This window comes from Nycticebus coucang, chromosome 16, assembly GCF_027406575.1.
Source record: "Nycticebus coucang isolate mNycCou1 chromosome 16, mNycCou1.pri, whole genome shotgun sequence".
In the NCBI taxonomy this organism is placed as follows: Eukaryota; Metazoa; Chordata; class Mammalia; order Primates; family Lorisidae; genus Nycticebus; species Nycticebus coucang.
Window position 1 is genome coordinate 5,798,233 of NC_069795.1, and position 15,418 is coordinate 5,813,650.

The 15,418-nt window shown below is 44.9% G+C and overlaps 1 protein-coding gene across 3 annotated transcripts in view; it reads left to right on the forward strand.

The window, feature by feature from the left end:
- The window catches only part of DSCAM (DS cell adhesion molecule), a 738,786-nt gene that overhangs the window by 638,035 nt on the left and 85,333 nt on the right, over nt 1–15,418 (forward strand). For all 3 annotated transcript variants that reach the window (XM_053565720.1, XM_053565722.1, XM_053565721.1), the window contains one exon: nt 2,636–2,769. In XM_053565720.1, the coding sequence (XP_053421695.1) occupies nt 2,636–2,769 (134 nt within the window). The remainder of the gene's footprint in view (nt 1–2,635; nt 2,770–15,418) is intronic.

Genomic DNA, 15,418 nt, shown 5'->3' on the forward strand with positions numbered 1-15,418 from the left:
AGAACGTTCCAGATACTAGCCCGTCACTGAGGACAAGGCAGAGAGGACGGTGGCGTGGCAGGCTTGCAGAATTACTGTATACAGAACCCCAAGTAAATTACTTCATCAATCATCTCCTATAATCCCAACAATAAAACTCGTAAGTAAGTACAACTATTGTTCTGGCTTCATTGATGAAGACATTAAGAGTTATGAGAGAAGTTAGTTAACTTGCCCACGACGCAGAACAAAGAGGTTGAGCTGGAAACAGCCAGTGGTGAGGCTTCGGGGCTCAGATCTTTGACCATGATGGTTATATCCAAACCCGATCTAACATTTTAAGTTCTAGATAGGAAATGATAGGTTCAATAACCCAGAAAACTTTTCCAGCATATCCCTCAGTTTCTATTATACAAAATTCTAGCAATCAAGAAAGATTGCACATGTTAGATAGTAAGTCTGTGTGTGAGAAGCAGGTGGGCGTTTGGACAGTGCAGTGAAAGCTCCTTGACCTCATGGGACACACATGTCAGAGGGACAATTACGCGAGGAAGCACTGAACTTCCCAGTGCCAAGGCATACCTTAAACACTGCATTTTAACTTCAGACATACAAATAGGTATTTGTTCTCTAACCATTCTCTAATCAAATAATCGAGGATCATTCCTTTGAGTTCTGAGTGAAGAGATTAGAGCTCTATACCATCTTTTATTCCATGAACTGTATCTTAGATCATCTGCAATTCCTAACCCACATTTCTCGACAGTAGAGTAAAAACTTTTGCCAATAATGTGTTTGCTAATATGAATCAAGACTGTGTGGATTTGTTCCACGTGTCCCATTCTTCTTGCAGTCTTGACCAAAAGTAGGTGAACCAGCCTTCCTCCCGCCCTTTCTCTGTCTCTCCTCCCTCCCTCCCTGCCTCTCTCCATCTCGCCTGCCCTCCATCCCTCCCTTCCTTCCTTCTTTCCTTCTTTTTCTTTCTTGAAGGCTTTCCAAAGACGTTCCAGTACTTGTCATGGAAAGAGGTTTTCTTTTGCACTCATATTTCATTGGTTTACATCAAAAATTAACTTCCAACATTACCAAAAAAGAAATAATTGTCACAGAGAGGTTGAAAACAAACACGACGACTCCTCTTTAGCAGCCACTCAACTGGTCATTGCAGGGCTACCGGGTGTCCTGAACAGAGGCTGGCTGGAGGGGATGTTTCTGCACAGGCTCTGGGATGTCTGTTAGGGAGCAAGTGTCCCGCTGATGCTCACTCTGCCCTTGGTGTTCAGAGGAGCCCTCGTGGCTCTGACAGGTGGTGGGGCCTTGGCTGGTGCTCTCGCCTGCAGGAAACCTAAGCACAGATGCCCGAGACAACACAGCTTTGTTCCCGAGAGATTTATTGATGCGGGCTTTATCCCTTTTTGACCCTTTCTGTTGTCAGAAAGATTTTCCAAGGCCTAATATTTCAAATGGTGACTGTGTCTAACCCAAGCTAGTTCTCAGCAGGTTTGCTGGCCTTGTTGTTCAGACTTTGGAGGGTCAAGGTGACAATTATGAGATACACATTCCACTCCAAAGGTGTTCACTGAGCAGTTACATTGTCATCAGATGGCTTCAGGGGCTCACAGGGACTTACACTGGTCTAGATTTCAAGGGCACCCTCAAGGTGGGAGCCGTCCTCAATGGGGACAGGTAGACCAGCGAGGACCAGAGCAAGAACCCCGAGCCTTCGCCCAGTGACAGATTTGATGTTCTTTCCCCTCTTGGGTCCCCCCCACCTTTCCTCCACCCACCATCTTTAACCCGAAAACAGTAACATGTGCGGGGGGGACATGGATTCGCTCTCACTCTCAAATGATGCTTGCTATCGTCACCATGGTGTTCTGCCTGCTTAGGTGATTCACAGAGAGGAGTTTGTCACACACGGACCGTCAGGCCTTGACACAAAACTCCACGCTCACTCTATTTCCATACCTCTCTGAGCCAAAAGGGCAGCAGTACGGTGTGCCTGGGAGAGGCTGTGGAAGTTCACCCTCCTGCCTCTCTAACTCAGGAGGCAGGGGTGGGGGGCAGCCCCTGTTTGTTCAAAGCCAAAACCTGCAGCAGAAATCAGAGTGATTCAGAAGGGAAATTCTCCAGACACTCAGATGCAGGAGGTCACTCAGATGGCTTGGGGAAGCTCCCAGGAAAACAGGGACTGGACCTGAGCGTGCCATTTCTTAGGGCCACCGTGACAAGGTGCCACAGACTGGAAGGCCAGAAGCCCCAGGTCGGGGTGTCTGCCGGGCCAGTTCCTCCTGAGAGCTTAGTGGGCAGGGTGTGTTCTGGGCATCTTCCCTCCACCTCTTCATGTCATCCGTCCTCCCTCCCTGCATCTCTGCCCCTGTGTCCCAGTTGCCCCTTGTTATTAGGATACCAGTCTTCCTGGGTTGGGGCCTGCCCTAAGGACCTCATTTTCACTTGATGCTCCCCTGTAAAGCTCCCGTCTCCAAACAAGGTCACATTCTGAGGTGCTGAGGGAAGGACCCAGACGCACAGATTTGGGGGGACACAGCTGCCCAGAAGGCTGCTCCTTGCAGAGCTGCCAGCGAGAGGGGCTGGGTGGTGCTGGGAGCACGCCATGCGGAGGCCCCGTTTGTGACTAAACGCCCGGCTCTTCTAGTTCCAGGTCCTCCCGCGGGCGTCAAGGCGGCCGCAGCCTCTGCCTCCATGGTCTTCGTGTCCTGGCTGCCCCCCCTCAAGCTGAACGGCGTCATCCGGAAGTACACAGTGTTCTGCTCCCACCCCTACCCCACAGTAAGTCGGGAAATAACCAAGTGCCTCACTCGCTCTCCAGAAACCAGCTGCAGGTGCTCCCCGGGACAGCTCTGTGCCTGTTTCCCACCCACTCGGGTTTTTCCAGAGGTTTTGTTTTCTTTTGTTATCTCTCCATACAAAGCCAAGTCCAAGTTAACACCCCTTTGAAAATACACTCCTCGAATCATTAGCAGGGAACTGTTATTGGAGTGCTCCCACTAAACTGCCAGCAGGCTTATCCAAATCCCAGCCCAGAGCCTTTAATTGTGCCTTAATTGGTAGCTGGTGGACAACATGGATTGACTTTCCTGTTCGTCTCGTCAGTGAAAGGCAGTCGCCCTCACTCCCTCCTCTCCCGCCCCAGTTCCCTCCTCTGCACACCCACCCATCCCACACCAGCAACAGCAGCAGGCAAACTCCTGTTTTTTGTGAGAAATGAGGAGCTTTAATGCAGATCTGTGACCCTCACAGTTGCAGTCCTCAGCCTAGTCATTGTAAAGGAATTAAATGTTGGAGTCCTCACTATTTCAAAGTGTGGTATTTATCAGCCTCACGTTATTCCTGCTGAATAATAATTATAAAGTTACATTGTTTCTGAAACCAGATAAACATATCACAAAGGGAATTATTAGAGAAAAGAAAGTGTTACAATGACATATCAAAATTGACCATGTCTTTGTACAAACTTTATGACAGTTTCTGAGGAGGGAGCTGGGTCTGAATGACCTTTGCATTTCCTGGCGTCGGGCATAGGGGTTGCCACACCCGATCGCTCGGGAACAGGGGAGTACTTATACAGACTAACTCTGCATCTGTTGTAAAAGATGAATAACATAAAACTTACCAGCTTAACTATTTTTAAAAGCCCAGTTCAGTGGCATCAAGTACATTCACGTTGTGGTGAAACCATCTGTCCTCAGAACTCTTTACGAAACTGAAACTCTGTCCTCATTAGACACTAATTCCCGTCCCTTCTTCCCCCCCACCCCGCCCCCGGCAACCACCATTCTGTCTCCGTGAACCTGGCTACTCTGGGGGCCCCATGTAAGTGGAATCACACATTGTGGTATGTGTCAGAATGCCCTTCCTTTTAAAAGCTGAACAATATTTCCAAATTAATTTATTAATTAATCTTGTTATTAAAGTGATCTGTTTCTCCTAGTCCAGAGTCTGGGGGGACCCCTGGGACCTGTGTGCCCCAACAGGGAGGGTGAGTGGTGGGAGCCAGGGCGAGGGCTGTGTGTGGCCATGTGGGCCCAGCCCTCAGCCGTGAAACTCAGCTGTCTTCTCTTGGTCAGAGTTGGGTTCTAGAATATATGTGGTGGTGGGTTCCTGATTTGGTTTCAGATACGCTGTTAATTCCCACTTTCTGAATCTTACCATCAAAGCCCAGAGATGCAAAGCAGTGTAGACTCGGAGAAAAAATATCCAGCGGTTGTCAGAGGACCCCTCTTGCAGTTTTCGACTTTCTCATTAGCCCTGACATGTCCCTGCATTTACTCAAGAGAGACAGAATTATTGCTGAGATTAAGAGTATTCCTTTTCCATCGAAATTTGAAGTGCTTCTTTATTTTCATTCCTTTATTCATTCACGTCTTTGCTGCGGCGTGCACACGGGTCCTTTTGACTCTAACAAGCTGGAAGGTGACTAGCAGGGAAACAGAGAGCACGGCGGCTGGTCTCGCCCCACCTTCCCGAGCTGGTCTTTGTGTCTAGACAGAAGCTCCCGACTGGCTTATTTGAAGTGAGTCCTCAGTGCCTGATGCCCACGTGAGAAGACCCCCGTTTGGAGTTGCCCTATTCAGGGGCAGTGTTAGGTCTTTCCGCTCAGCCTAAGAGTTGCATGAAAAAAGGAGACTGAAAAATAACCAAGGGGCTGGAAAGGGGGCAGAAATGCTTTCCCAGGGATTTGTGCTGCCTCTTCCCACCCAGAACGGGATTTGAGCTGCTGGGACCTTCTCAACAGCAAGCACCCTTTCCAGAACGGCAGAAATGAGAGAAAATCAACCAGAAAAGGTGGGACGCAGCAGAGGCTGGGTCAGGGTGATTCTGAGTCTCCTTCAGGCCAGGTGAGGAAACACTGCAGATGCAGAAATAGGAGAGTCCCAGATGCCTGTGGCCTTCCGGGTCTGCCATGTATTAATTAGGTTTGCAAGGAGTGTCCAGATCCCCAGAGCTGTCCTCTAGGTGAAGTTCTAGAATCAGTGTTATCCCGTCTCTGTAGCCAGATTCCTGTTCATCTACGTGGACACCGTTTAAGACCCTGAGACCTATTTTTTACGTGAAATGATACCATTACTAGTCAAGATCAGAGAAAATTATTATATTCCTCTTCAGAGGTGAATACACGTAAATCCCATATATTATTCTGTTTTAATAATGGAATTAACAAGAAACTACAAATTACTGGAAAGGAAGATTTCTTTCACATCTAAATCCACAAGCCTCACCCTCTTTGGGGTTTCTGCATCCCTGCCATGTGTCAGAATGAACACCAGAGGGCAGTAGCAGCTCTGCGCATTCTCCTTGGTCATTAACCGGATTTTTTTTTTCCTTTGAAATGACTTCATAGTTGAATGTAGAACATGGGAGGATAAATCAGGACACAATATGCCCTGATATTTGATCTTTTTTACAGGACTCCCTCAGCTAACCTCACCGATGTCAGGTTACTCTCGAGATCCCCAATTCCTCCCCCTTCCTTGGAAAAGGACCTTGGTAAAAAACAAAAGCTTTTTTCTCTAACATGTGAAATATATTGTCTAATAATAGGCTTTAATCTCCTGATGTTATTTCAGTTGAGCTTAGCAAAAGGCATTAGAATTTGAAACCTTGCATGTGGACAGACAACAAGTTAGATTAACTGAAAATGAATCTAAAGAGGGTTTGTCTAAAAATGGTGTTGAGCAAACACTAATCTCACCTCGAGGGTCCAGCAAATGCAATGAGATCCCCCCTCCCAATCATAGACCCACAGAGCAAAATCTCAAACTTCACTTGATACAGAATCTCATCCACATAAATTATGGGTTCTGGTTACTAATGTTAATGCATAATGATTTGAGCTATTAGTTCACAAACTATTATAAGCAATGGAAATCCAAAGAAATGAGGTAACCTGTTAAGGTTCTAGGCAGAAGGAAGCAAAGCTTCATTTTCTTCCTAACAGTTCTTCTTACATAAAAGCATCCTGTGGACAATTTTATATGTGTAACTACATGCAGCTTGAATAAGCACCGGGTTACAGGAATCGTCTATTTCACAATGCTAAGTTGATTGGCACAGAGCTTAGAGATGTAAAACTGGGTAGTGCAGACTACTCATTAATGAAAAAAAATCGTATCAGTAAGCAGCAATCCTCATGTTATCCAGTGTTTGCACACAGTAGGTGCTCAGTAAACATTGCAGAGTGAGCACACGAGTGAACATCAGAACTCTGCTCACCCACGAAGATGGCTTCAGGCAACTCGCCTCTCCACAGTGTGGCCCACACCTTAGAATTAAACAAGTCTCCTGGGAGGCAGGAAACGTCCATGGCAGCAGGCACATGTTTGCCCACAGCCTGGCCCAGACCACCTCTAATAAAGCTGGGCCAAGGTGGGTTCAGAGCACCAGAAGCATTCAGGAAGCTCAAGAAGCAAAAAAGTGCTCTAATGTGGAATCTGCCACGTTGCACCTAAGTTGAGCGTCTGCATTTACATTGATGTTCAGCAGTGAGGTCACTGTGGGCCTCATGGCTGGGACACTCCATCTCCTCTTCCCAGTGCTCACCCTATTTTATCTAGCTTTTTCCACAGCACACTGTCACACAGATATTGGCTTTTTAAATCCTCCCTTTCTTGTTTTGCACGATCCTCCTGTTCTCTGCCCTTTGTTTCTGTTCCTCACCAGCATTTCCCAAGGCTCTTCCTTTATCCTCTTTTCAAATTTTCTACTGTCTCCACAGGTCACTGAATCTATTCTTTTAACTGAACTGTCTTCCAAAGTTAAGGAGTTCAGCTTGTTTACCTGTAGCTCTGACAGCCGGAAAACTGAGCGAGCGCTCCTGTATCCCACCTTCCTACCAGCCGCATCCCCCGAGCCCCTCACTCTCAGCGCTCCCAGAACCTACTGCTGTCTTGCCTCCCCTCGCTCTTGCTTTTCAGTCATCTGCCTCAGAGGTGCCTACGGTTCCTCTCCTCCTCTCCACCTGCTGTCTTACTGGTCACCACGTCAGGTGTCCTGCACTCCACACGTACATGCAGAGCACTGCTGTGCACCACGTGCTGAGCCCCGTCCTAAGGTCCATCAACCACAGGAAGCAGAGTTACACTGCGTGACAATCATGTCCAAACCTCTGCGAATCACACCGGCAGTCGGTTTTGCTTTTCTTCCATGTTCTTGCCCATTGGGTGGTGGCTCTGGCCTCATGGTATATTCACTCCAGAAGGGCCCAGGTGGGTTTTATAAAAGAAGGAAAGAAACTCCCAAAGGGTCTGAAGTAGGCATCCAGTGCTCCAGCACGAATCACTGGCCAAATTTCTCACATGGCTTCACTCGGCCACCAAGGAACCAGGACGTACAATCCGGACATGCGCCCAAAATTCAAGGAAGGGCAGAAAATGCCACCAGTCGCCACCCTTCTGTGCAGTGGCACAGGACACAGGGGTGCTGGGCTGGGGCATTGCTAAAACAGGCCAGGGACAGTTTCTCAGGACACATTCATAGCCCTGGCTGGAAGGAGGAGGTGACTATGCCTGGAAAATCAGGGGCAATATTTTGATTAGAGGGACCTGCAAAGTGACACCCTGTCATGAGGACCCTCTCTGTCAGTGTCTTCGTAATCCTCTTCTCTCTGTTCACCCCAAATGCCTTTGCCTGGGCTTAGGTCCTTACCCCTATCCAAAGTTGAGACGCCTTCCTACTACCAGGCTCACTGCCTGTCCCACGTCCACAGCCCTGTCCCAACTGTTCAGAATCTGAACATCTTATTCAGTTGTATGAATTTCTGGGATGACTTCCACTTTTTACATAAACCCACTTTGATATTCCACTAATCTTCCATCTAATATCTAGGCCACACCATATGTGTGTCCGTGTGTGCGCATGTGTGTGCATGTGTGCACCTGTGTGTGCATATGTGTGCATCTGTGTGTGCACATGTGTGCATGCATGCCTGTGTGGGCCTGTGTGTGCATGTGTGGCACGTGTGTGCCTGTGTGTACGTGTATGTGCATGTGTGTGCCTGTGTGCACCTGTGTGTACATTTGTGTGCTTGTGTGCCTGTGTGCATGTGTGTGCGCCTGTGTGTCCACATGTGCGCATGTGTGCCTGTGTGTACGTGTGTGTGCATGTGTGTACATGCTGTGTACGTGTGTGTGCATGTGTGTACATGCGTTTGTGCTCTTCACTTTTCCTCTCATCTTCTCATATGGAAATGTTTACTCTTTAAGGCTCAACCTACAGCTTTCAAAAATGCTATATTGTTATTCTGCTATTCCTGAGGGCTGGCTATGTTCTAGCACAGCCACTAACTGCATATGGTTTTGAAATTGCTTTATCATGGCCTGTGATAGGAGACACCTGCTGTTAATAGTCACAATCCAGTGCTCACACCCAGCAGAACTGAAGCAAAACTCACCACATACACATCCTGCTTTCTCCTACTTCCTGTCCATGGATTTTTTCTATTGTACTTTATTTCACCTTTTTTAATGACTGTCACATTCCGCTAAATCACTTCTGTGAGCCATATTTCAAAAAATACTGTTTTGTATCTGTTAATTCTGCTGACTCTGGAGGCAGGAGGTATGATTGTTGTCACCTCCACTTTGCTGATACTCAAGTGGAGGCTGTTAAGTCTGGCCAGGGTCACCCAGCAGGGGGTATGGGGATCTGCAGCCCACAGGGGGCTAAGCCCAGAGTCCAGGCTTTTCCTCCTGATGGCCCAGTGCCTTCCCTAGGAAACCAGCTGCATCCCACCATGGGTCCCCATCGCTGATGTTCAACCCCACTTTGTCATAACTGTTAGACGTGGGCATAGTCTGGCCTCACTGCAGCCTATCAGATTCCACAGGGCAAGAACCATGGCTTGTCCCTTCTAGGCCTTCAGAAACCAGGTGTCAGGATGAAATAGTGGCCATCCAGCAAGTGTGCTGAATTAAATTTTATGGGTTATACCTGTGAGCCATCCCAAGGAGGTGAAATTGTGTAATGAAGCCGCTTCTTAATAAGTCAAGAAAGTGTGTTATATACTTTGGGATGTTTTATATCCCAGAAGGATTTAGATCAGATATCTGTGCTTTTAAATCATTAACATGGAAATCGTTTTTTCATAATTGTATCTAAATGGCCTAAAGGTGGATCTCTTTTTTCTTAATAATGTCAAATCGGAAAATTATAAAGATACAAGTTGGCTTAGGAATAGACAATGGTGTTGCATTTACATGTGTGTAATTAACCACATTCACGAGCTCCTATGGAATCCTTCCTTATGGTGGGCCTCTGCTAGGCTCTCTGCCCTGGGGATCAACCATGCTCTACTCCAGCCCTCAGCGTCTTGTCAGAGAGTTATATGGCTGGAAGAAGCCTAGAAAAGTTTCTCTGAGGCAAGACACCCTAGACATATGAAAATCTATTCTAGTTTTATAAAACTTTGGGGGAAGTATATTCTTGAAACATCCTTGGAAACACCTTTGCATTTCATGGCCAGATCTAATGGAACATAGTTCTAAAACTTTACATTTTTCATGCCACTATTTTCATCCATTTATTAGACTTGTATTCTTTGAGAGAGTAGAGTAGAAGTCTATGTCATCTTATCTTTATACCTTAAAAAATGGTCTTCTTGGGGGGGGGGCGGAGACAAGATGGCTGACTGAAGCCAGCTTTCCACAGAGGCTCCCGTCCAGAAGGAGAGTGAAAGGACAGAAACGTAGCAACTAACCTGTCGGATTAGAGCTGCACCAAGAGAGAAGGTTGAAGAACGCACATCAACCCCACTGAGGCGAGCTGCGACCCCAAGGATACAAACAAAAGGTACAAAATCCATCAACAAATGGATGGGAGTCCCCTCCCCAATGAGAACAGCTCGGAGTGCCCCACAAACAAATGAGCAGAATTCAAAGGTCCTCCCACTACACTCCATGAGAGAGACCTTCTAAAAACTGGACTTATCTCCCCTACTAGGGTGCCACGGCATTCTCCTGCCAGGCATAAAACTGTATATATTCTCTACCTGCAACTCTGAGCTCCCAGCACTCCCCTCCACTCTCACTCTGAGGTCTGGAGGCCTGTCCCCCAGGAGTCCAGATTCTTGGGTGATTTCTCGAGGGGTGTGGACAGGGCCTAAACTGCAGCTGGTCAGTGCTGACTCTGCAGCATGGGAGTGAGGAGAGGATGGTTGGCTGAGAGGGAACCACACCGGAGCAGCGGTGCCATGAGGCACAGAGCATCAGGCTCTTTTGGCAAAAATAGGCACACTTCCCGATATTCTGAAGCCACACCCCCTGTCTTCCTGGGCAACCAGAGGAGGCCGGGCATCTACTCAGGTGGCAACCACCACGGAACAGATCTGGGATGAAAACTCAGGCCCCATGAGTAAAGGGTTTACCTGAGGCAGTACCGGCCTGGGTGGAGCGCCAGGACTAGAAATGCACGAGCAGAGCTGGGAAGTTTCCAGGGTGGGGCTGACCCAGAGGACCACTTTACTGAGCCTAAGACGCACCTGGCCTTCAGGGGATCGTCATCCTATAGACAAAGGGAGACGGGTGGCTAGAACTGACAGCTAACCAAATACAAACCTGCAGGAGCAAAGACAGGGCCTGAGGCGCAGGCTCTGGGAACTCAAAACAGCTTCTCTTCTGCAGGGGAATTTAGCAGGAACAGAAACAAATTCCCACAAAGTTGTTCTGTTCTGTTCTGTCAGTAACATCAATCAGGGGCGCAGCTGCAACTGAGTGAACACCCTCAGTCTCCATCAAGCGCCCAAGGTTGTCAGGCCTCACCTCCCCCCTGCTAGATAGAGGCAGAGCACAGCAGCCTGGCTGAGCAGAAATAGATTTCCTTGTGATTCAGGCAGGTGCAAACCCCTGGAGTATCTGTTCACAACAGGCAACTGGGTCACATCCCTGCGGGGCTATCAGTGACTGGGTGTGACAGAGGTGCAAGGTGGGGAAGGAGGCATCAACCTTCCCAGACTGATCTAATTGCTGGGTGTGTCCTCCTGAGTCCATGGAGCACCGGAGCAAGCCATATCTCAGCAGTCACCAGACCCCTCGATCCAGTTGCCAGAGACCTTTTAAACACTCCCACCTGAGACAGGTGCTGACTGAAACAATTGATTTGGACTTTTTTAACTGAGCCAATCGCCCGAGGACTATTCAGGTGGTGCCCTGGGTGTGTGGTTGTAGGAAGGTTTGATTTTCCTTTTCCAATTGTGGGTGGTGGGGTGACTTAATTGCTGGTATTTCTCCACAGCTGAGACTTCAACCCAGAGTAACTGTTTCACTAGGGTCGAACAGAGACCAGCTGAAAATAAGACAGAACCACTTAGCACCACCACACCAAACAGGGCCCCAGTTTCTCAGGCCATAGCACTGTACAGGTCCTCAACAAAGCTCCAGGGGAAAAATCAAATGGTGTAAAACAATCATGGGGCGGAATCAGCGGAAAAACTCTGGCAACATGAATAACCAGAATAGATCAACCCCCCAAGGAAAGATATGGCAGATGTAACTGAAGATCCCCTTCATAAACAGCTGGCCAAGATGTCAGAAATCGAATTCAGAATTTGGATTGCAAACAAGATAAATAGAATGGAGGAAAATTTGGAATTAGAAATTCGAGGAGCAATTCAAAAGTCGGAATTAGAAATTCGAGGTAAAATTCAAAAGTTGTCTCAAGAATTTAACCTAAAGATAAAACCACCAAAGATTTTGACACACTGAAGCAAGAATTTGCAGCCCTCAAAGATCTGAAAAATACAGTAGAATCCCTCAGTAACAGAGTGGACCAAGCAGAAGAAAGGCTTTCTGACATTGAAGACAAAGCCTTTGTGCATTCCCAAACTCTCAAAGCAGAAGAGAAATGGAGAGCAAAAACAGATCATCCTCTCAGACAGCTCTGGGATAATTTGAAGAAGGCTAATATCCACCTCATTGGAATCCCTGAAAGTGATAAAGTGGACTCGCAAGGCATGAAATTATGAAAGAGAATTTTCCAGACATGCCAAGAGATTCTGAAATTCAGATAGCAGACAGTTTCAGAACCCCAGCACGACTCAATCCCAATAAGACATCCCCCAGGCATATCATAATTAACTTCACTAAAGTTAATATGAAGGAGAAAATTCTGAAATCAGCCAGACATAAGAAATCCATTACCTACAAAGGAACGAATATTAGAATGACTGCAGATCTCTCTGCTGAAACTTTTCAAGCCAGAAGAGGGTGGTCATCGACTTTTAATCTCCTAAAGCAAAATAACTTTCAACCCAGGATCTTGTATCCAGCTAAACTGAGTTTCATTTATGATGGAGAAATTAAATACTTCAATGACATTCATATGTTGAAGAAATTTGCCATAACCAAACCAGCTCTTCAGGATATTCTCAGACTTATCCTCCATAATGAACACCCCAATCCTCTACCACAAAAGGAAACTCACTCAGAAACGTTTGATCAAACTCCAACTTCCACAGTGGCAAAAGGATTAAAAATGTCCACTGGACTTTCGAAAAACTCAATACCCAAAATTTTACCAGACTTATCAATATTCTCCAGTAATGTGAATGGCTTATACTGACCTCTAAAGAGGCACAGGTTAGCTGACTGGATACAAAAACTAAGGCCAGATATTTGCTGCATACAAGAGTCACATCTTACCTTAAAAGATAAATATAGACTCAGGGTGAAAGGATGGTCGTCCATATATCAGGCAAATGTCAATCAGAAATAAGTAGGTATTACAATTCTATTTGTAGATACAAAAGGCTTTAAACCAACAAAAGTAAGGAGGATAAGAATGGTCACTTCATATTTGTTAAGGGTAATACTCAATATGATGAGATTTCAATTATTAATATCTTTGCACCCAACCAGAATGCACCTCAATTTATAAGAGAAACTCTAACAGACATGAGCAACTTGATTTCCTCAAGCTCCATAATAGTTGGGGGTATCAACACTCCTTTGGCTGTGTTGGATAGATCCTCCAATAAGAAGCTGAGCAAAGAAATTTTAGATTTAAACCTAACCATCCCACATTTGGATTTAGCAGACATCTACAGAACATTTCATCCCAACAAAACTGAATACACATACTTCTCATCAGCCCATGGAACATGCTCCAAAATCAATCAAATCTTAGGTCACAAGTCTAACCTCAGTAAATTTAAAGAAATAGAAATTATTCCTTGCATCTTCTCGGACCACCATGGAATAAAAGTTGAACTCAGTAACAACAGGAATCTGCATACTCATACAAAAACATGGAAATTAAATAACCTTATGCTGAATGATAGCTGGGTCAGAGATGAGATTAAGAAGACAACTGCCAAATTTTTGGAACAAAACGACAATGAATACATGAATGATCAGAACCTCTGGAATACTGCAAAGGCAATCCTAAGAGGGAAATTTATAGCACTGCGAGCCTTCCTCAAGAAAATGGAAAGAGAGAAAGTTAACAACTTAATGGGACATCTCAAGCAACTGGAAAAGGAAGAACATTCCAACCCCAAACCCAGTAGAAGAAAAGAAATAACCAATATTAGAGCAGAATTAAATGAAATTGGAAATAAAAGAATTATACAACAGATCAATAAATCAAAAAGTTGGTTTTTTAAAAAGGTCAATAAAATAGATAAACCCTTGGCCAACCTAACCAGGAAAAAAAGAGTAAAATCTCTAATATCATCAATCAGAAACAACAAAGACGAAATAACAACAGACTCCTCAGAAATTCAAAAAATCTTAATGAATATTACAAGAAACTTTATTCTCAGAAATATGAAAAAATCTGAAGGAAATTGACCAATACTTGGAAGCACATCACCTTCCAAGACTTAGCCAGAATCAAGTGGAAATGTTGAACAGACCCATATCAAGTTCGGAAATAGCATCAACCATACAAAACCTCCCTAAAAAGAAAAGCCCAGGACCAGATGGCTTCACGTCAGAATTCTGCCAAACCTTTAAAGAGGAATCAGTACCTATATTACTTAACCTGTTCCAAAAGGTAGAAAAAGAAGGAAGACTACCCAACACGTTCTATGAAGCAAACATCACCCTGATCCCCAAACCAGGGAAAGACCCAACAAGAAAAGAAAATTATAGACCAATATCACTAATGAATATAGATGCAAAAATATTCAACAAGATCCTAACAAACAGAATCCAGCAACACATCAAACAAATTATACATCATGACCAAGTCAGTTTTATCCCAGGGTCTCAAGGCTGGTTCAATATACGTAAATCTATAAATGTAATCCAGCACATAAACAAATTAAAAAACAAAGACCATATGATTCTCTCAATTGATGCAGAAAAAGCTTTTGATAATATCCAGCATCCCTTCATGATCAGAACATTTAAGAAAATCGGTATAGAAGGGACTTTTCTTAAACTGATAGAGACCATCTACAGGAAACCCACAGCCAATATCATATTGAATGGAGTTAAATTGGAATCATTTCCACTCAGATCAGGAACCAGACAAGGCTGCCCATTGTCTCCATTGCTTTTTAACATTGTAACGGAAGTTTTAGCCACTGCCATTAGGGAAGAAAAGGCGATCAAGGGTGTCCATATAGGGTCAGAAGAGATCAAACTTTCGCTCTTCGCAGATGATATGATTGTATATCTGGAAAACACTAGGGATTCTACTACAAAACTCTTAGAAGTGATCAAGGAATACAGCAGCATCTCAGGTTACAAAATCAACATTCATAAATCGGTAGCCTTTATATACACCAACAACAGTCAAGTTGAAAAAGCAGTTAAGGACTCTATCCCATTCACAGTAGTGCCAAAGAAGATGAAATATTTGGGAATTTACCTAACAAAAGACGTGAAAAATCTCTATAAAGAGAACAATGAACCTCTAAGAAAAGAAATAGCTAATAATATTAACAAATGGAAAAACATGCCATGCTCATGGCTGGGAAGAATCAACATTGTTAAAATGTCCATACTACCCAAAGAAATATATAATTTCAATGTAATCCCTATTAAAGCTCCACTGTTATACTTTAAAGATCTTGAAAAAACAATACTTCGTTTTATATGGAATCAGAAAACACCTCGAATAGCCAAGACATTACTCAGAAATAAAAACAAAGCAGGAGGAGTCACGCTACCAAACCTCAGACTATACTATAAATCAATAGTGATCAAAATAGCATGGTACTGGCACAAAAACAGAGAAGTAGATGTCTGGAACAGAATAGAGAACCAAGAGATGAATCCAGCTACTTAACCATTATTTGATCTTTAACAAGCCAATTAAAAACATTCAGTGAGGAAAAGATTCCCTATTTAACAAATGGTGCTGGGTGAACTGGATGGCAACCTGTAGAAGACTGAAACTGGACCCACACCTTTCACCATTAACTAAGATAGACTCTCACTGGATTAAATATTTAAACTTAAGACATGAAACTATAAAA